Source organism: Mixophyes fleayi, chromosome 6 (assembly GCF_038048845.1).
Source record: "Mixophyes fleayi isolate aMixFle1 chromosome 6, aMixFle1.hap1, whole genome shotgun sequence".
Lineage (NCBI taxonomy): Eukaryota > Metazoa > Chordata > Amphibia > Anura > Limnodynastidae > Mixophyes > Mixophyes fleayi.
Window position 1 is genome coordinate 208,414,874 of NC_134407.1, and position 20,854 is coordinate 208,435,727.

At 41.6% G+C, this 20,854-nt stretch overlaps 1 protein-coding gene across 1 annotated transcript; it reads left to right on the top strand.

The window, feature by feature from the left end:
• Window positions 1-3,479: 3,479 nt before the first annotated feature.
• On the top strand, window positions 3,480-19,996 carry LOC142160583 (bone marrow proteoglycan-like). Its single transcript, XM_075215454.1, has 6 exons — window positions 3,480-3,517; window positions 3,598-3,654; window positions 4,040-4,299; window positions 6,082-6,216; window positions 7,438-7,543; window positions 19,714-19,996. The coding sequence occupies exons 2-6, from the start codon at window positions 3,600-3,602 to the stop codon at window positions 19,770-19,772; spliced, it is 615 nt and encodes a 204-aa protein (XP_075071555.1). The 5' UTR covers window positions 3,480-3,517; window positions 3,598-3,599; the 3' UTR covers window positions 19,773-19,996.
• Window positions 19,997-20,854: the final 858 nt, after the last annotated feature.

The window sequence follows — 20,854 nt, forward strand, 5'->3', positions numbered from 1 at the left end:
TTTTGTGTGTTGGAAGTTTTTTTTCCTACTTTGAGCAAAATATTGATAAAACTTTTCTTGCCTCTGCTACCACCTATTGAAATATCCCTGTGTGTGCCTCTTCTCAAGGAATACCCATTTGGTGTTACATCTTAGTTTAATTCATAAGGTGTACTTATTTCATAAGGTGTAAAACAAACCACTTCCTATTACCACTGCAGAAAATACATTCACACTGTCCCCCTGACAACACACATAACTACGGAGACTACCATTAATATGGTAAAACCAATGATCTGGCTGTACACTAGATTTCTAACCATTTCTAACCTTTGGTATATATTATTAACAGATCAAGATCTAGCTGAGAGATTGGACCAAAGGGTATCTATAAGCTGGAGAAGAGCAACCAATATAAGACATACTATCATACACAGTCATTATGTCTCTAAATTAGACAGATTTAGACAAAAGATTAAGGGCCTGATTCAGGGTATCATTTGCAAAATCACCCTGCGCATGCCCAGAACCGAGTCATACACCAGCAAATGCAGCCACGTCCTATTCATCTTCATACACAAAGCACACTTACTACAGCCTACGATTTCCAGGAGGAATTGGGGCGGAGGAAGAGGCGTTTGGCCTTAGTCAATTTACAGTAAAGACCTGACAAACTCGGGCGCACGCAGCTACGGCCGAATCAAGCTTTGGGCATCTCAAAGCTACTTGTTTATGTGCCTTATCTCTTGCTCCAGCTACAGGGCTAGTCTAAGTCCTGATTAGGAGTGATGACAGTCTTCTATGCATGCTATAACATGTGTTTGCAATCAGGGGCAACTGTAAAATGTAGTTTATGTTCAGTAGACATTAAGAACTACCTATTTACATATACATATTGGATATCACAGAGGATTAAAAGCTTATATCATTGGAAGAGGTTACTTTGGGCAAGGGGAGGTGATTCACACCACCATTATTTAAGAGAGAGAACCAATACATTTTTCTAATGGGTACAGTATCACTAAGAGGATTAAATAGAGATAGTAATTGTTCAGCTGTTTTTTTTTTTACATACGTATGACATTTAAAAAAAGTATTCTTATTTGTCAATTCTTTAAAAATAATAAACATACTCAACATCTTTTTACAGGAACAATTTACACATGCATCCATTATTTCTTTGAAATCAACGTTTTATTTGCGTTATTATTATTATTATTTATATTTTTACTATTATTAATATTACTATATGACACTTAATTAAAGCACATTAATAACATTCATATTTGTATTTTTATTATCATCACCTCAACAACTTGACTGTTTATCACATTAATAACGTAGCACCATATTTCAAAGTAATAAACAAAATAAAATTATTTTTATTTCAATTTGTAAACATATAATTGGCTGAACATTGAAATGAGATAATTATTACCATTAATTTAATTTCCTTGAAATACTCCGTGGTAGCCTACATGAATGGGTTACCGCCCTAGTCAGCTGAGTAGTATATTGTGTACCTCCTCTGCTCCCCTGGTGTTTTCGAGAAGCTTCCCAAGCCATTTCCTAAAACTTAAAACAGACAACAAGATTGGGAATATTGAGGTGTGATGGAGTATTTCAAGGAAAATAATTAGCAGTAATAATATTCTCACTTTCTTTTCAACTACTTGGTTGCCTACATGAATGTGGTGTACCAAATAAATACATTAAAGAATGGGCAGGCTCAAGAACAAGTCACCCTGATAGTGGGTATTGAGTAAGTGCTTGAAGGATTTTCTTTCTGAACTGAGCATCAGTAGAGGATGCCACATCCAGCAGATCTAGTCAGATAAAGGTGTGAAGCGTTGACCACGCTGCTGCTCTGCAGACATCTTCCAATAAGGCCTAAGCCCTGTGTGACTAGGAGGCTGTCATCATCCTTGTAGAATGCTCACTTAGGATCTCCGGCACATCACATCCGTTCCCCTGTACAATGACATTCCTAATCCATCTTGCAAGAGTTGGCTGCAAACAATATCTACATAACATGACATGACCACTGGACAAGATCATTATACAATTCTTTTACACTCTTCAGGCATAGGACAATGGACATACCCAATGTCAGCTGACCACCGGCCATGACTGTAATGCAAATCTATTATACTCTACATCGGTTATGGGTGACAGGTGGCTCTAGGTGCACGTGCAGCCCTCCATGTCTTCACCTGAGGCCCCCCGGCACCTTCTTGCTTTATTGGCAGATTTGTTTGTTATAACTTGTGACACTTACATTATCTTATATTAAAATGATTGTTGTTTTTAGAGACAAGTGTCTCTTTCTTTGATTAAATGTATTGTTTTAACTTATTACTGAGATTACGGGTAATGTGCAGCAGTTTTGAAAGTTAAAGGGCCACCCATGTGGTGTTCCGGGTTGTCCATCATTGATCTAGATTGACATAAGATATTTTTTATTCGTACTCATATGTACTCTTGTATTTTATCAGAAAGTCCGGGTACATAGGACAATACAAATATCCGATATGACATAGTCATCATATAATAATATTACGTTGTATACAGCTATAGAATACTACTCCCACCCAACAGGACATGACCACCGGATATGGTGATGATACAATTACATTACACTCTGTACAGACATTGGGCCCTACACCTACTTAACATGACAAGATCACTCGATGAGATAATAATGTAATTCTGTTATATATAATACAGACATACTACACTATGCCAACAAAATGCATATTTTTTGATAAAAAGACAACATAAAATTAGTATTCATTATTAACATTTATTTATATAGCCCTGACATATTATGTAGCGCTTTACAGAATATATGCAATCTGTTCTTACTCAAGTAGAGCTTACAATCTATATTCTACAGCATGGACACAGGCAGACAGGGGTTGATTTTGTCAGAAGCCAATTAACCTACCAGTATGTGTTTGGGCTGCGTGAGGAAACCGGAGCCCCTGAAGTAAGCTCACGCAAACATGTGAAGAACATACAAACTCTGGTCAGAACTGAATCCATGGCCCCAGTGCTGTGAGGCAGCAATGCTAACCATTCTGCCACTATGAATAAAAGAAAAGAAAAGAAAACAACTTTCATATCTCTGTATGATTACAGAATGTAAATCCATCTTAAACTCAATATTTTTATGGGCTTTGGTTTTTAATTTATTTGTTATTTTACTTTTTGAATGTTTCCATTGTATATACTGATACTGTATATAAAAATCCAAATGTAAAGGTTTTTGCTTTAATACATAAAAAGATGAAATTCTACGTAGATTGAGAAATGTCAGTTCAAGTTGTTGCAGTTGTGTAATGAGGGATTGTGTGTGTGGCTATAGATTAGAAAATGTACATTTTCTGCATGGTTTCCATGGTATATCTAAGTTATGTACTAATATATGTAAACCCGCAACTTCCTAAAATCATTGTATATAAGGGAGAACAAAGGAGACATCTGAGAGAAGACCTTCCGAATTGTGAGGACACAAAGGACTCAATTCTCTGAAAAGGTAAAACAACCAAATTTAATGTCAGCTCTGAGAACCAACGAGAAGTGTTTGAAATAACCGCTATTTATTCTTCTCAACAGACATGTTCCGTCTCCTGTTGCTGCTTTTGGTGGGGACCATCTATGCTCAAGAATCTGGTGAGTTGACAATCTATACAATCTACCTGTATAAGAAGGTGCTTGCTGGGAGTATGTGTGCTTTAATAGTTGTTTTTAACATACTGATATTTATACTTTTCATATTTTATAAAATATCAAATATCTTACGGTAAAACAATACTTTAAATGTGTTTTAGTTTCACTGATCTGTTATCAATTGTATTGTTATTGTTTTCCAAATTAAGCAACATTGTGGAAGTTGTGGATCAAATGGGGTCAAAAATGCACCTACATTTTCTAGAAATATGTCTCTTTTCTCATTTACTTTAGTTGTATCAAACGGTATGAATGAATACAAACAGAAAGACAGTTACCTAGTGTAAAATACACCATTGTTAAGTTCTAAAGTCTTTATCTTATTTAGAGAACTATGTGTACGGTGATATAGAAGAAAGAGCTGATCAGGATGACATAGAAGATACAGCTGATCCAGGCAGCCAGGATGATGGAAGTGACATGTCAGATGTCCTGCTGACCTCCGACCTAAGTCACTGCCAGTCGCATGAATGCCACAATGCCACTCTGGTGATTGAGAAGGGATTGGGGCACACTGGTGCTTGTCCTGACAAAGGGTCCTGTCATTATCGTGTTTTTAACTGTTTGAGGGACTTCTGGACGGCTCAGGTTGGTGCCATTATGGAGGATATTTCTATAAATGGATGCTGTGTTTTCAGCTGCTGTAATAAATGTTTGCTGTATAGAGTTAAATTATTGAACATTGAGTTTAATAAGAAAAAAAACAGGTACGGTTTTATTACTTCAAGGTGACATTGAAACAGTCATTACTTTCAAAATGTGTATTCACCCATTTTATGCAATGTTTTGTTGGATAACGTAATACGTTTATGGAAAGTCCTCTATTTTAAAATATAAATTGCTGCATATGAATTAATTATTTCAATTCAGAGCGATTAAATGCTGCACTTTAAATGTGTAGTGAAAAGTCCGCATGTGACACCACCCTAAGGGTCATGTCTACAAAAGAATCCCAATTCCTGTCTTTGTTGGTTAGATACATTCTCTAATAGAGTGGATCCGACAGCTCCTCTTCCTTAATTGTTACAAATTTGAAAATTAAACTGTAGAGCTGTTGGCAAATGTGACTCACGATTACTCATGTCACAGTACACATTACAGTTTAAATGGTTTCCAGATAATATCCTGTTTATCAATATTATTGAATTAAATAATTAGCATGGACTAAAATTGACAATTTAACTTTACACCACCTGTTCCTTCAACTTTCTTACTTGGATTTTTAATTGATTGCAACTGAGTTAAAACAAGCACACGCTGCAGCTGTCACAAAGCAGAGTTGGGGGTAAATGTATCAATGTCCGGATTCTTCAACTCTGGCGAGATCGGCGTCTTCAGCGCTTAAATTTAAAGTGGCGCTGCCTTGTAAAGGGAAACTTCCCTTTACAAGGCAGCGCCGCTTTAAATTTAAGCGCTGAAGACGCCAATCTCGCCGGAGTTGAAGAATCCGGACATTGATACATTTACCCCTTGGTCTACTTTCATCCACTAACGTTTCACTATGGTCACCAACTATACCTTTGGGCCAGAAGAACCAACAGAGAAATAATTTTGCATAGGCAAATAGTTATTAGCAAGTGCATATTTATTTTTAGGTTTAGTTACTAATTAATGAACTTTTAATTCTTTGTTATTTTTACACCATTCTTCTATCTGTACTTTACTTCTTTCAAATTCCAAACATATTATTTGGATATCAGAATCCTTTCACTCCATATGCTGAAGCCATTGTACCAGAGGGCAACTAACACAGAGCCATTGGCAAAATAAACTTAGAAATGAATGGACATATTTTGGGTCTACTCCCCCATAACAAAATGATCACATTTTATGCAAAACTTGCACATTATTATAATTTCAAATCCTCTGTTGCTGTTCACTGGGACACTGCCAAGTCCCTAAAACATAAGCACTAAAAACAACTAAAATAGAACAATGCTAGATTGTAGCTTAAAGAAAATCACGGTAGATAATTAATATATAAAATTGGCTCAATCAATAAACATAAACAAGGTGTAACCGGGTGCTTAATGCAAAAAAAAATATTCTTCCTTGGATATCACCCCCTTGGACGAGGTGAAGTAGAGCAAACACTTCAATTTAAAGTTATAGGGCTAGATTCAAATAGACGCGAGGTGCTGCCGGACATCACCTCCATATTCAGCTGTGTATCTTTTCGGCTAATATGGTACAGAAATATCCGCTCATTTTCTATGGAATGTCTATGGGACTTGAGGGAAAATTAGCAGAGGGAGATTAGATTTTATTTTCTGTCCTATTTGTAGACGCTACTATGTTAACATTAAATTTTGATGCTCTGGTGTATTGTTGATGTCACCTATTAATTACACTTTCCTATTACCTCCATAGCGTTCCTGCAAGTGTCGTCGAGGAAATCTGAGTTCTCTACACAACTTTAGGGCTAATAACCAAGTGCGATGTCTGGGAAAGAGAACATGCAGAAACCAGCATTACGCATGGATTGGGATGTACAAAGCCAACAGTGTAAGTGGCACAGAACGGCAACTATTGACCTAGGTTCATTCACAAGAAGTTACAGCCACACACCCCACATATTTATGAAATGGCTACTTTTATAGGAAGGATTGCAGACCAAGGTTTATTTGGTCCACTACTTCTCTGTTTCCACCTCTGGCTCCCTCTCTCCCCCCTTCCACCCTTCCAGTTGGGGTCCCACAGGGCTCTGTTCTTGGCCCTTTACTCTTTTCACTATACACCTACTCCTTTGGTGAGCTCATTAGCTCCATTGACCTCCAGTATCACCTTTATGCCGACGGCACCCAACTCTACTTCTCCTCTCCTGACCTCTCTCCATCCCTCCTCTCTTGGGTGTCCATCTGCCTCTCTGCCATCTCCTCCTGGATGTCCTCCAAATTTCTGAAACAACATTGCTAAAACCGAACTTATTGTCTTCCTCCATCTAGAACCTCCTCCCGTGGCATATTGTATTGTATGAGTATGTATATTATAATGTAGCAATGCCACCATCTCCTGGGGTAATAAGGCGGCACACAGCAGAGATAGTTCCAGAAATTACCGTCTTCAGTCTGCAAGCTAATTTTTCCAGCCAGCAAGTTGAGTTTCAAATTTACAGTGGATGTGTTTTCTTCAGCATAGGGCACGTTTCACACATTGCAGTTTCAGGGATTGACACACAAACCAGAAGAATAAACCTACACTATGTCTCTCCACTACTAACTCACCTTAGTTCCCCTCTAACAGTTAGGTGAACCTGGAATATATGCCCCGCAAATACACACATTTCTGTATTGTAAGCTTCCTGATTGGCTGGATGTCTCACGGGACAGGATGTCTCCCTACTGTACCTCACTTCACAGTCACAATAACTTTTTAATTTGGCAGACTTGCAGGCTGAAATCTTGTCTTATAGCCAGAAACCCAGATAAGCCTAAATTAGTAGCAACCCATCCCAAGTCAACAAGTATTCACTTCAAGGCACCCTTTTCCAGCTTTTACTAGAGCCACATGCAGTCTTACTGCTACAACAACTGACACCTTAGAGTTTATATTCATAATCAGATCTCTTCTATGAGCTGTGACTCTATCACAGACCCTGTGCCACATCTGCCATGCAATATTTATGTTTTAGATTTTACACACTTTACTTATAGGAGGAAAAAATGTTACATCATAACTGTAAATAATTTTATATTGCATTTTTCTTGACCTTCCTCCATCTTTTAGTGTAGGGGATATGCTAATGTGGATGGAAGCAGGTTGGACTACACCAACTGGGCTTATGGACAATTTCGGAGATGTGGAACATGGTGCACTGCAATGAATTTATCAAGTAAGTGAAAGGGAAGAATATAGAAATGCGAAGTGGATTTGGGGGAAAATCATTGTGGCCAAATGAAAAGTGAAACATTTTGAACATTTACTGGACTTTGGCCTAATAAAATTATGTATTTAAAAATGTTTCAAAATAGTGTAGTACAATATACAGTATTATACATGCCTCAAAGAGACAACTATTTTGGAAAACAAAATGGACTGAATACTAACAACTACAGGATAGCTTGCTGATAAAAAATTTGCTAATTAGTACGTTGGACTAATTTTTCTTTTTCTAACCATATGCTAATACTAGATTGATATCTGCACAAAAACGCAGGGTATAGCTCAAATAGGAACTTGGCTAAAAACTAGAGATGGTCACTGACCCCCGTGTTTTGGTTTTGGATTCGGTTTTGGATCTGGATTACCGTCGTGTTTTGGTTTTGGTTTTGCAAAACCGCCATTGCGTGTTTTGGTTTTGGTTTTGGTTTTGTTTGGTTTTGTTTTGCTATTTTTTGGGAAAATCCATGTTTTTGGGCCTAAATTAACCCAATTTAGTGCTCCAACTGTTTTAGAGACAAGTAATCTAATTGTTGAGGTAATAAATCATCCAAAAAAACAGTTTAATTCTTCGTTGGTAGGCCTATTCTACACACAAAACAGATTGTCTTCCTCTCCATCTATGCATATTGGCAATGCAGCCATCGTCTTTGAATGTATATTACACCCTACACTTATAGTTAAATATGTAAAGAAATGGAAAAAGCCAGTTTGGTTTCTGTCTCTCAAGGCCCCCCTCCACTTGTATAAAATACCAAAAAATTCAGCCATTATAGACTGTACAATATTAATTGACATGGAGAAAGCCAGTTTGGTTTCTGTCTCTCTAGGCCCCCCTCCACTTGTATAAAATACTAAAAAATTCAGCCATTATAGACTGTACAATATTAATTGACATGGAGAAAGCCAGTTTGGTTTCTGTCTCTCTAGGCCCCCCTCCACTTGTATAAAATACTAATAAATTCAGCCGTTATATACTGTACAATATAAATTGAAATGGACAAAGGCAGTGTCACGGGCACTAGGAGTCTTTACCCAGGGATCACCAGATGGTAGGCTTACCAGAGCAATGTAGATGGTAATAAGGTACTCTGGTAGCTGGGTGATCACGGAACATGAAATGATGACCGATGAGATGCTCAGGAAAGTCTATGACTAGCAACACTGGTAATACTGAGGTAATGATACACAAGGAACTGTATGGACAAGGACACGTGAAGGTAGTCAGTGGTCTGCGATAGCAAGTTGTACCACTGCTATAGTGAGGAGGAATGTCCAACAGAAACAAGGAGGTGATGAGAGTCAGCGGTCTGCGGGTAGCAAGTTGTACCGCTGTCTGAGTGAAGGAATGGAATCCAAGTGGAGGTATCCAGGTAGTCAGTGGTCTGCGGTAGCAAGTTGTACCACTGCTATGTGAGAGGATAATGGAACAGGTGATACCGGAAACAGGGATCAGTGGTCTGACATCAGCAAGTTGTACACTGCATATATATGTGAGGAGGTGCACGGGGAAAGACTGCAACACAGGATATACACAGGCACCTTATACACGATCCACAGTAATATGCACAATATAGGTATATATATATATGTAAATGACTGATCAGGTCTGCAATCTAGAAAGTCTCTTGAAGTAGTCCAGCACAATGATAACACAGTCAATGATGGCAATAGACTCAGCGGATAGCAGACTCCAGAGAGAACCAAACACAGTCCAGCAAGATATGCAATACACAGCACAGTCAATGAGAAGTATGCATACCGTGGTTCAGCAGTAGCAGTCAGATGGGATTGCAGCGGTACCTGAGCGGCTGGAGACCGACTGGATAGGAAGTCCCTGGATAGGAGAAGCAGCGGTCTAGCAGGTGCAGCGCACAGGTGAGTAGACCGACAGGGACACGAATCCACAGGAGTCAGCAACACGTGGAACTGGACTCATGGGAAACCCAGGAGAATGGAGATGATCCAGCAGAGGGTAGTAGAAGAGATACAAATCCAATGCTGACAGGAGGGTAGAGGCCAGTGGAACACGTGAAGGCGTGGAGAGTGGATCAGCAGGAGATGGACGATAGCGCTGACCACAGCGGCAGGACTCAGCGGCACACGGAGGTAACCAGTAGCAACCACAGGAACCAACAGCGATGGGAAACAGGAGTGCAGCGCAGGGCAGGAGCTGTAGATCACGAAGTGTAGCAGATGGTAATGAAAAGCGGCAGTCTCGAGGAAGCCACAGCAAAGATGAGATGAGAGTGTAGTGCACGGAGGCAGCGGATAGTAATCAGCTGGCAGTCACGATGTTGAACACAGGCGAGTTGCAAGCAGGAGACTGTAGTGCACAGAGGCAGCGGATAGTAGTCAGCTGGCAGTCACGATGTTGAACACAGGCGAGTTGCAAGCAGGAGACGGTAGTGCACAGAGGCAGCAGATAGTAGTCAGCTGGCAGTCACGATGTTGAACACAGGCGAGTTGCAAGCAGGAGACTGTAGTGCACAGAGGCAGCGGATAGCAGTCAGCTGGCAGTCACGATGTTGAACACAGGCGAGTTGCAAGCAGGAGACTGTAGTGCACAGAGGCAGCGGATAGAAATCAGCAAACAGACTTGATGAGAAGCAGGTGAGTGAGGTAAAAGCTGGAGTACACGGAGGCAGCGGATAGCAATGAGTAAACAGTCACATTGATATAAAATAACGTTGAAGTGGTGTAGAAGACTGTAGTGCACGGAGGCAGCGGATAGGAATCAGCAAACAGTCATGATGATACAGTTGATGGTAGAAGTGGTATGGAACCACAGTAGTAGAAGTGGTTTGGAAACCACAGGAATCAGCAGCACTGAATACACAAGTAATACAGGAACACCTTCAGAGACTCATGAGGAATGAGACTCCAAGATCAGGCAACGTGGTAGTGACCACAGGTGCTTAATATAGGGAGGTTGCCTGATCTGCCAATTAAGTTAAAGGGGTATACACTGAAGTATAGAAAAGGGCTGCGCATGCGCAGACCCTCAGGATGGTGGACGGCCACGGTTCCTAAATGTCCGGGAAGAGGCACTCACGGTCCGGTGAGTGACAGTACCCCCCCTTTTAAAGGTGGGCACAGAACGCCTGGAACCGGGCTTGTCCGGATTTTTGGAGTAAAACTTCTTCAAAAGGGCAGGAGCATTAAGATCTTCAGCTTTGATCCAAGAGCGCTCCTCAGGACCAAAGCCCTTCCAATGAACGAGGAAGTGGAGGACTCCTCGCGAAATTTTTGCATCTAGTACCTCGGTAATCTCAAAATCCTCCTCCTGATGGACTTGAACTGGCTGCGGAGCTGAGGGAGGAGTTGAAAAACGGTTGATAATAAGAGGTTTGAGCAAAGATACATGGAAGGCATTAGAAATCCGAAGACTCTTAGGAAGAAGGAGTTTCACACATACTGGATTGATAACTTGAATGATCCTATATGGACCAATAAAACGAGGGGCGAATTTCATGGATGGAACCTTCAAACGAATATTTTTTGTGGATAACCAGACACGATCTCCAATTTTTAGTGGTGGAATAGCCCGCCTCTTCTTATCAGCGAAAGATTTATATTTGACAGATGTCTTCTTTAAACAGGTTCTAACCTGAGACCAGATATTTTTAAAGGTCTGACAAACAGTCTCCACCGCAGGAACTTGGGTGGGCGGGAGGGCAGGAAATTCCGGAAAAGACGGATGGTGACCGTAAACCACAAAGAATGGAGTTTTGGATGATGACTCATGGTACATGTTGTTATGGGCGAACTCAGCCCAAGGGAGTAACTCTACCCAGTTGTCTTGATTGGCTGATGAAAATATCCTTATAAAAGTCTCAAGATCTTGATTGACACGTTCGGTTTGTCCATTGGATTGTGGATGGTAAGAAGATGAGAGTGCTAATCGTATGCCCAAGGTTTTACAAAGGGCTCGCCAGAATCTGGACACGAATTGTACTCCTCTATCAGACACAATCTCAGATGGACATCCATGGATACGGAAGATCTCTTTAATGAAATGTTCAGCCAGGATGGACGAGGAAGGCAAACCAGACAGAGGGATGAAATGAGCCATCTTCGAAAATCTGTCCACTACCACCCAAATAGTATTATGGTTCTTACTAGGTGGTAAGTCAGTAACGAAATCCATACTAATATGGGTCCATGGTTTGGACGGAATGGGTAGTGGTCGCAGCAACCCTGCTGGGGTTCTGCGGGAGGATTTGAATTGCGAACATAATTCACAGGAAGCAATGAACTCTTTGACGTCTCTCCTCATTGAAGGCCACCAGTAACTTCGAGAGAGGATCTCAAAAGTCTTGTGTTCACCGGCGTGTCCAGAAAAACGAGAGGCATGGAACCACGAAAGGATTTTCCTCCTTAAAGTAGAAGGCACGAGGGTCTTCCCAAATGGTAGCGTTTTGGTGGATGAAGCAGCCAGTGAGATACATTTGGGGTCTAGAATGGTATGGTTGGAAACCTCTTCAATATCAGAGGACGTAGCAAAGGCTCTAGATAAGGCATCAGCTTTTTTGTTCTTGGCAGCTGGTTTGAAGGTAATTATTAATTCAAAACGGGAAAAGAAAAGAGACCATCTTGCTTGACGAGGGTTCAAGCATTGGGCAGACTGGAGATATGACAAGTTCTTATGATCCGTGAAGATCGTCACCGGATGGCGAGCTCCCTCCAACAAGTATCTCCATTCCTCTAATGCGGCTTTGATAGCCAGTAATTCCTTGTCTCCGATGGTATAATTCTTCTCTGCGGGTAGGAGACCCCGAGAATAGAAGGCACAAGGGTGGAATTTTTGCTGTTCCGAGCGTTGGGAGAGAATAGCTCCTAAGCCCACATTAGAGGCATCTACTTCTAGGAAAAAAGGGAGTGTCACATCAGGCTGACGAAGGATTGGAGCCGAAGAGAAGGACTCTTTTAATGTTTGAAAGGCTTGAATAGCCTCAGTAGACCATTGCTTAGGATTAGCCCCTTTACGAGTCAGGGCCACAATAGGAGATGCAATGGAAGAAAAATCTTGAATGAAGCGTCTATAGTAATTGGCAAAACCTAAAAAACGCTGGATGGCACGAAGAGTAGTTGGCTGGGGCCAATGTAGTACAGCATTTACTTTGTCAGGATCCATCTTCAGACCAACTCCGGAAACAATATACCCCAAGAATGGAATCTGGGGTAATTCGAATGAACATTTTTCTAATTTACAGAACAATGAATTTTTCCGTAGCCTGGAGAGGACTTCTGCCACATGTTGGTGGTGAGAAGGCAGGTCCTGTGAAAAAATCAATATGTCGTCCAGGTAGACGACGACACATACATATAATAAGTCCCGAAAAATCTCATTAATGAAGCCCTGAAAAACAGCGGGGGCATTACATAGCCCGAAAGGCATTACCAGATATTCGTAATGCCCGTCTCTGGTGTTAAACGCCGTCTTCCATTCGTCACCGGAACGGATTCTGATTAAATTGTAAGCACCACGAAGATCCAACTTAGTAAAAATACGGGCTCCCTTGATGCGGTCAAATAGCTCAGTGATCAACGGAATGGGATACCGGTTTTTGATAGTAATGGCATTGAGTCCACGAAAATCTATACAAGGGCGTAATGATCCATCCTTCTTTTTGACAAAGAAGAACCCAGCTCCAGCGGGCGAGGTGGAAGGTCGAATGAACCCACGCTGGAGGTTCTCCCGTATATATTCAGATGTAGCTTGAGTTTCAGGTAACGAGAGTGGATAGACCCGGCCTCTGGGAGGAGTCTTGCCAGGAAGAAGATCAATCGGACAATCCCAAGAACGATGAGGAGGAAGACGTTCAGACTGAGCTTTATCAAAAACATCGGTAAATGAAGCATATTGAGGAGGGAGTCCCGGTGAAATAGCTGAAATGGAAGCTTGCTGTACCTTGAGAGGAATGACTTGGGAAAGGCAATGATGGTGACATTCAGGCCCCCAAGACGTGACTTGAGGGGTGCGCCAGTCAATCTGGGGAGAGTGACACTGAAGCCATGGAAGGCCTAGGACAATCGGACTTGTAGTAACAGGAAGAATTAAAAACGATATCTCTTCATGATGCAGAGCACCAATCTGAAGGGTTACTGGAGACGTACTCTGGGTGATGAGACCGTTGATGAGACGTGATCCATCGATAGCCGTCACAGTAATGGGAGTTTTTAAGGTAATCATTGGTAGAGACCATTGATTAACTAACGATTTGGAAATAAAATTTCCTGCTGCTCCGGAATCAATCAATGCCTGTGACTCAAAGGTCTTGGTAGCAAAGGAAATAGTCACATCAAAAGCGCAGACTTTAGATTTCATAGACGATGGAGAGGACTCCAGGGACCCTAACTTCACCTCTCCAGAACTAGTTAGGGCCTGGCATTTCCCGATCTCTTAGGGCAGGAGCTGAGGACATGAGTGGAATCAGCACAATAGATACAGAGTCTATTCTTGACTCTTCGTTTCCTCTCCTCAGAAGATAACTTGGAACGTCCAATCTCCATGGGAATCACAGCGGGTGACACTGGACGAAATTGAGGGTTAGAGCGAAAAGGTGCTTTAGCAGAAGTCGTTTTCTCAGCCTCTCTTTCACGAAATCTCATATCAACACGATGGCATAGAGAGATCAAATCTTCAAGTGACGAAGGAAGCTCTTGGGTAGTCAGTGCATCTTTAATTTTATCGGAAAGCCCCTGCCAGAAGGCGGCAACTAGGGCTTCAGTGTTCCACTGAAGTTCAGAGGCTAAGATCCTAAATTGAATGACGTACTGGCCTACAGTATGAGATCCTTGTCGCAGACGGAGGATGCTGGAAGCAGCGGAGGTCACACGACCTGGTTCATCGAACACACTTCGGAATGTAGAAATGAATTTGGCACTATCTTGTAATATTGGATCGTTCCTCTCCCACAGAGGGGAGGCCCAAGCCAGGGCTTGTCCTGAAAACAAAGAGATAATATAGGCCACTCTGGAACGATGGGTAGAAAAATTTTGAGGTTGGAGCTCAAAATGGACTGAACATTGGTTAAGGAAACCCCTACAAGTTTTGGGGTCTCCATCGTACTTTGACGGAGTAGGCAGGTGAAGCGTGGAAGCTATAGACACCTGGGATGGCAATGGGGAAACGGAGGAAAGCACAGGAGCTTCAGTAGTAGCTGTCACAGTCTGTCCAGATGTTCCTTGGGAGGTTAATGACTGATAACACTGAAGTAACAGCTGTTGGCGGGCATCCTGTTGCTCCACACGGCTAACCAGATGTTGCAGCATCTCTTTGGCGGTAGGTTCCACATCTGGGTCTGTCATGGCCTGATCTTACTGTCACGGGCACTAGGAGTCTTTACCCAGGGATCACCAGATGGTAGGCTTACCAGAGCAATGTAGATGGTAATAAGGTACTCTGGTAGCTGGGTGATCACGGAACATGAAATGATGACCGATGAGATGCTCAGGAAAGTCTATGACTAGCAACACTGGTAATACTGAGGTAATGATACACAAGGAACTGTATGGACAAGGACACGTGAAGGTAGTCAGTGGTCTGCGATAGCAAGTTGTACCACTGCTATAGTGAGGAGGAATGTCCAACAGAAACAAGGAGGTGATGAGAGTCAGCGGTCTGCGGGTAGCAAGTTGTACCGCTGTCTGAGTGAAGGAATGGAATCCAAGTGGAGGTATCCAGGTAGTCAGTGGTCTGCGGTAGCAAGTTGTACCACTGCTATGTGAGAGGATAATGGAACAGGTGATACCGGAAACAGGGATCAGTGGTCTGACATCAGCAAGTTGTACACTGCATATATATGTGAGGAGGTGCACGGGGAAAGACTGCAACACAGGATATACACAGGCACCTTATACACGATCCACAGTAATATGCACAATATAGGTATATATATATATGTAAATGACTGATCAGGTCTGCAATCTAGAAAGTCTCTTGAAGTAGTCCAGCACAATGATAACACAGTCAATGATGGCAATAGACTCAGCGGATAGCAGACTCCAGAGAGAACCAAACACAGTCCAGCAAGATATGCAATACACAGCACAGTCAATGAGAAGTATGCATACCGTGGTTCAGCAGTAGCAGTCAGATGGGATTGCAGCGGTACCTGAGCGGCTGGAGACCGACTGGATAGGAAGTCCCTGGATAGGAGAAGCAGCGGTCTAGCAGGTGCAGCGCACAGGTGAGTAGACCGACAGGGACACGAATCCACAGGAGTCAGCAACACGTGGAACTGGACTCATGGGAAACCCAGGAGAATGGAGATGATCCAGCAGAGGGTAGTAGAAGAGATACAAATCCAATGCTGACAGGAGGGTAGAGGCCAGTGGAACACGTGAAGGCGTGGAGAGTGGATCAGCAGGAGATGGACGATAGCGCTGACCACAGCGGCAGGACTCAGCGGCACACGGAGGTAACCAGTAGCAACCACAGGAACCAACAGCGATGGGAAACAGGAGTGCAGCGCAGGGCAGGAGCTGTAGATCACGAAGTGTAGCAGATGGTAATGAAAAGCGGCAGTCTCGAGGAAGCCACAGCAAAGATGAGATGAGAGTGTAGTGCACGGAGGCAGCGGATAGTAATCAGCTGGCAGTCACGATGTTGAACACAGGCGAGTTGCAAGCAGGAGACTGTAGTGCACAGAGGCAGCGGATAGTAGTCAGCTGGCAGTCACGATGTTGAACACAGGCGAGTTGCAAGCAGGAGACGGTAGTGCACAGAGGCAGCAGATAGTAGTCAGCTGGCAGTCACGATGTTGAACACAGGCGAGTTGCAAGCAGGAGACTGTAGTGCACAGAGGCAGCGGATAGCAGTCAGCTGGCAGTCACGATGTTGAACACAGGCGAGTTGCAAGCAGGAGACTGTAGTGCACAGAGGCAGCGGATAGAAATCAGCAAACAGACTTGATGAGAAGCAGGTGAGTGAGGTAAAAGCTGGAGTACACGGAGGCAGCGGATAGCAATGAGTAAACAGTCACATTGATATAAAATAACGTTGAAGTGGTGTAGAAGACTGTAGTGCACGGAGGCAGCGGATAGGAATCAGCAAACAGTCATGATGATACAGTTGATGGTAGAAGTGGTATGGAACCACAGTAGTAGAAGTGGTTTGGAAACCACAGGAATCAGCAGCACTGAATACACAAGTAATACAGGAACACCTTCAGAGACTCATGAGGAATGAGACTCCAAGATCAGGCAACGTGGTAGTGACCACAGGTGCTTAATATAGGGAGGTTGCCTGATCTGCCAATTAAGTTAAAGGGGTATACACTGAAGTATAGAAAAGGGCTGCGCATGCGCAGACCCTCAGGATGGTGGACGGCCACGGTTCCTAAATGTCCGGGAAGAGGCACTCACGGTCCGGTGAGTGACAGGCAGTTTGGTATCTGTCTGCATCAGATCCTCTCTCCACTAGGAGTAAAATAGAAAACTATTCAGCCGTTATATAATCTAGAATATAAATAGAAATTGAGAAAGGCAATTTGGTATCTGTCTGCATCATAATCATCAACATCATCATTAGCGCCCTCCTCGCCTACACAAATCTCCCCCTCATCCTCTTCTAATTCCAAAGTGGCATCCTCAATTTGGGTATCACCGGCTACACTCGGGCTATTAAGGCACACATCAGCAGAATGCTCACGATTAGACATCCCACTGTTGGATGGACTCTCCACAGGGATTGTTGTCATTTGTGAATCAGAGCAAATATTCTCCTGTAATGCCTCACTGTTATCTTGCAGCTCGGCTTTGACGCGTAACAGTAGTTGTGCACCAATTGTAGGCTGGGTAACTTTTTGGGATCTGCCACTAATAGCCAAAGGTGAAGGCCTCATTCTCTCTTTGCCACTGCGTGTGTAGAATGGCATGCTTGCAATTTTTTTTTTATCGTCACTTAACTTTTGCTCAGTTACACTTCTTTTTCGCTTCAATACAGTAAAAATTTTTTTGGTTTTTGTTTTTTGCACTAATTTGAAAACACTCTGTTGTTTGACATCGCCTTGGCCAGATGACGTACTGGGAACACTAACATCAGGACTGGTGACAGAACCTGGTTGCTCATTTAGATCATATGTGGACTGCTTTGAATCCATTCTGAGCGCAAACCGCTGGGGAGTGCTAAAAATTATTTAGTAGATTCTGCTGACAGTTATGACTTTTGACAGCCAGAAATATTAATGCACAATTAGGGAGGACACCCCAAAAGCACTGAGGAGTGCTAAAAATTATTTAGTAGATTCTGCTGACAGTTATGACTTTTGACAGCCAGAAATATTAATGCACAATTAGGGAGGACACCCCAAAAGCACTGAGGAGTGCTAAAAATTATTTAGTAGATTCTGCTGACAGTTATGACTTTTGACAGCCAGAAATATTAATGCACAATTAGGGAGGACACCCCAAAAGCACTGAGGAGTGCTAAAAATTATTTAGTAGATACTGCTGACAGATATGACTTTTGACAGTCAGAAATATTAATGCACAATTAGGGAGGACACCCCAAAAACACTGAGGAGTGCTAAAACTTATTTAGTAGATACTGCTGACAGATATGACTTTTGACAGCCAGAAATATTAATGCACAATTAGGGAGGACACCCCAAAAACACTGAGGAGTGCTAAAAATTATTTAGTAGATACTGCTGACAGTTATGACTTTTGACAGCCAGAAATATTAATGCACAATTAGGGAGGACACCCCAAAAACACTGAGGAGTGCTAAAAATTATTTAGTAGATACTGCTGACAGATATGACTTTTGACAGCCAGAAATATTAATGCACAATTAGGGAGGACACCCCAAAAACACTGAGGAGTGCTAAAAATTATTTAGTAGATACTGCTGACAGATATGACTTTTGACAGCCAGAAATATTAATACACAATTAGAGAGGACACCCCAAAAGCACTGAGGAGTGCTACAAATTATTTAGTAGATACTGCTGACAGATATGACTTTTGACAGCCAGAAATATTAATGCACAATTAGGGAGGACACCCCAAAAGCACTGAGGTGTGCTACAAATTATTTAGTAGATACTGCTGACAGATATGACTTTTGACAGCCAGAAATATTAATGCACAATTATGGGGGACACCCCAAAAGCGCTGGGGAGTGCCAAATATGAAGAAAAAATAATAAACCTCTATCCTCCTCTCTGCACTAGCGATTTTGGTTAGAGCAATTGCAAGAACAATATTGTATTCTCTGTCCCTGCTCTAATTAGCCTATGACTACACCCTGCTCTCTCCCTCTGTCAAATGGCGATGGATTGCTGTGGAGGCGTGTATTTATAAAGTTGAAGTATCGCGAGAACCGAGTCCCGAGATCCGACAACGTCACAATGACGTTCGGCCTCGATTTGGATTCGGAATGGGCGGGAGAGTACCGAGCTGCTCAGCTCGGTACTCGGATACCCAAAGTTCGGGTGGGTTCGGTTCTCGGAGAACCGGACCCGCCCATCTCTACTAAAAACAGACAGTGTTAGCATTCATGTGAAATGTGAATTCATATTCAAATGTTGGTTGATCTGTATTTCTCAAGTGATTAACCATAGAAGAGTCCGTATACTATTGATTATTAAATGTATATATTGATTATACACAAACATGAAATATTACCTATCAAGCGCTTTGAAAAACATATTTATACCAATTTTGGCAATTCAATTCTAGTTCTTTTATAGCATTTTTTAGCATAAGTGGTAGTGATAATTATAAAATATTTGTTTAATATAATTATTCATCATTGTTTATTGGGGATGGTGCTTTAAATAAAAAGTTATATTTTACTGATTGGATACACAATATTATTTATGAATAATAGAGTGGAAATTAAATAAACCTCAGTGCAGTAGTTTACAATTCATAGTATTATGAAGGCAACTTTTTATTTTTTGAAGACATGTAGTTTTCAACTTTGTTTAGTTTATTTGATTTGTATATGATTTCTTTTAATTCAATTTTCTTAACATTTTTTTGTTTTGCTTTTATCACAAAACTGAATTGACAATTGCAATGCGTCTGTTTCGATATAGATTGATGATCAGTTTTTGTGGATATGTTCTGTTCTGTCACTAACAACCCTCTCTTGTTGTCTTCTATTAGACGGTCAGTGGTTCTCCTTGAGTTGCAACACTCGACTGCCTTTTGTCTGCACCATCTGAGAGTCAGCCGAACTTCTTTAGCTCACAGCTCTGGCGATCTAGACCTATTAAAATCTACTTTTCATGCAACTTCTCTTAAGCTCCATTTGCGCTTGTATTGCATTTGCTATATAAACATTGAAGCTCCAGGAATAAAGTATGTAAGACCTGCACCTCTCAGTTGAATCTGGAACTGCACATATTCAGTCTGTCCCTTAAACATGCTCTGTCGCTCTCCTGCTATGTAGATCACTTATTCAATAATAAAAAATCACAATGCAATGTAAACTCTTGTGACTTGTGTTGTTATTGTGTACAAAATACCTATAGTACATGTCCTTAACGCACAATGCTGTGCAAAATATTGTATCTTACAAATAATGAATAATAATAATAATAATAATAATAATAGATTATATTCGCTCTGAGCTGATAGAGAGTACAAGGGTCAACTGGGCCCTAACTAGGGTACAAGTCTATGGCCCCCAAAATGTAGTTTCCACTCCAGTCTTAATCACACTGCATCATGTTCAAATATTTAACAGCCGCCTTTCATGGAAATCCATACCCGATTGATAGGTAGGATTTTAAGTGAAAGAACTTGGATATCCTCTATTCCGTACAGCCAATTTTCTCCATGTGCGAACAGATTGCTGCTGAAGGTAAATGAACCATTATGAGCAATTGTAGGATACATTACAAATAACATTTGAGTGAATTGTCACTCAAATATATGTCTTCTTAGGTTGCTTAACAAAACATCATCTATATAACCTACCAAATATACCTGTAGTTGTCTAATCAAAAATCCACATTTTTCTTTATACTACCACAGCATCCAGCTTGGGGACGGGAAGCTGCAGTCAGTGCAGACAGATTACATCACTTCACTGCAGCACATGACACCTTTATAGCCTTGTGGTGAAGTTTGTTTTTAGGAGCTGCTCCAGTGATATTTTCTCAGCAAATTGTGGTGATAAGAAATTCTCTGTCACTGTGATATGCGTCAATAGAAAACCAGCCCTGTCATTACTTAATAGGAAATGGGCCCATTAAAACCTCCTTGCTACATTTACAGGTCTCATATTTAGACAGCACCAATA

Coding starts and splice junctions, on each gene's coding strand:
- LOC142160583 (XM_075215454.1), top strand. CDS start 3,600: ATGTTCCGTCTCCTGTTGCTGCTTTTGGTGGGGACCATCTATGCTCAA. Junction 4,300..6,081: donor GGGACTTCTGGACGGCTCAG/GTTGGTGCCATT, acceptor TTACCTCCATAG/CGTTCCTGCAAGTGTCGTCG. Junction 6,217..7,437: donor GGATGTACAAAGCCAACAGT/GTAAGTGGCACA, acceptor TCCATCTTTTAG/TGTAGGGGATATGCTAATGT.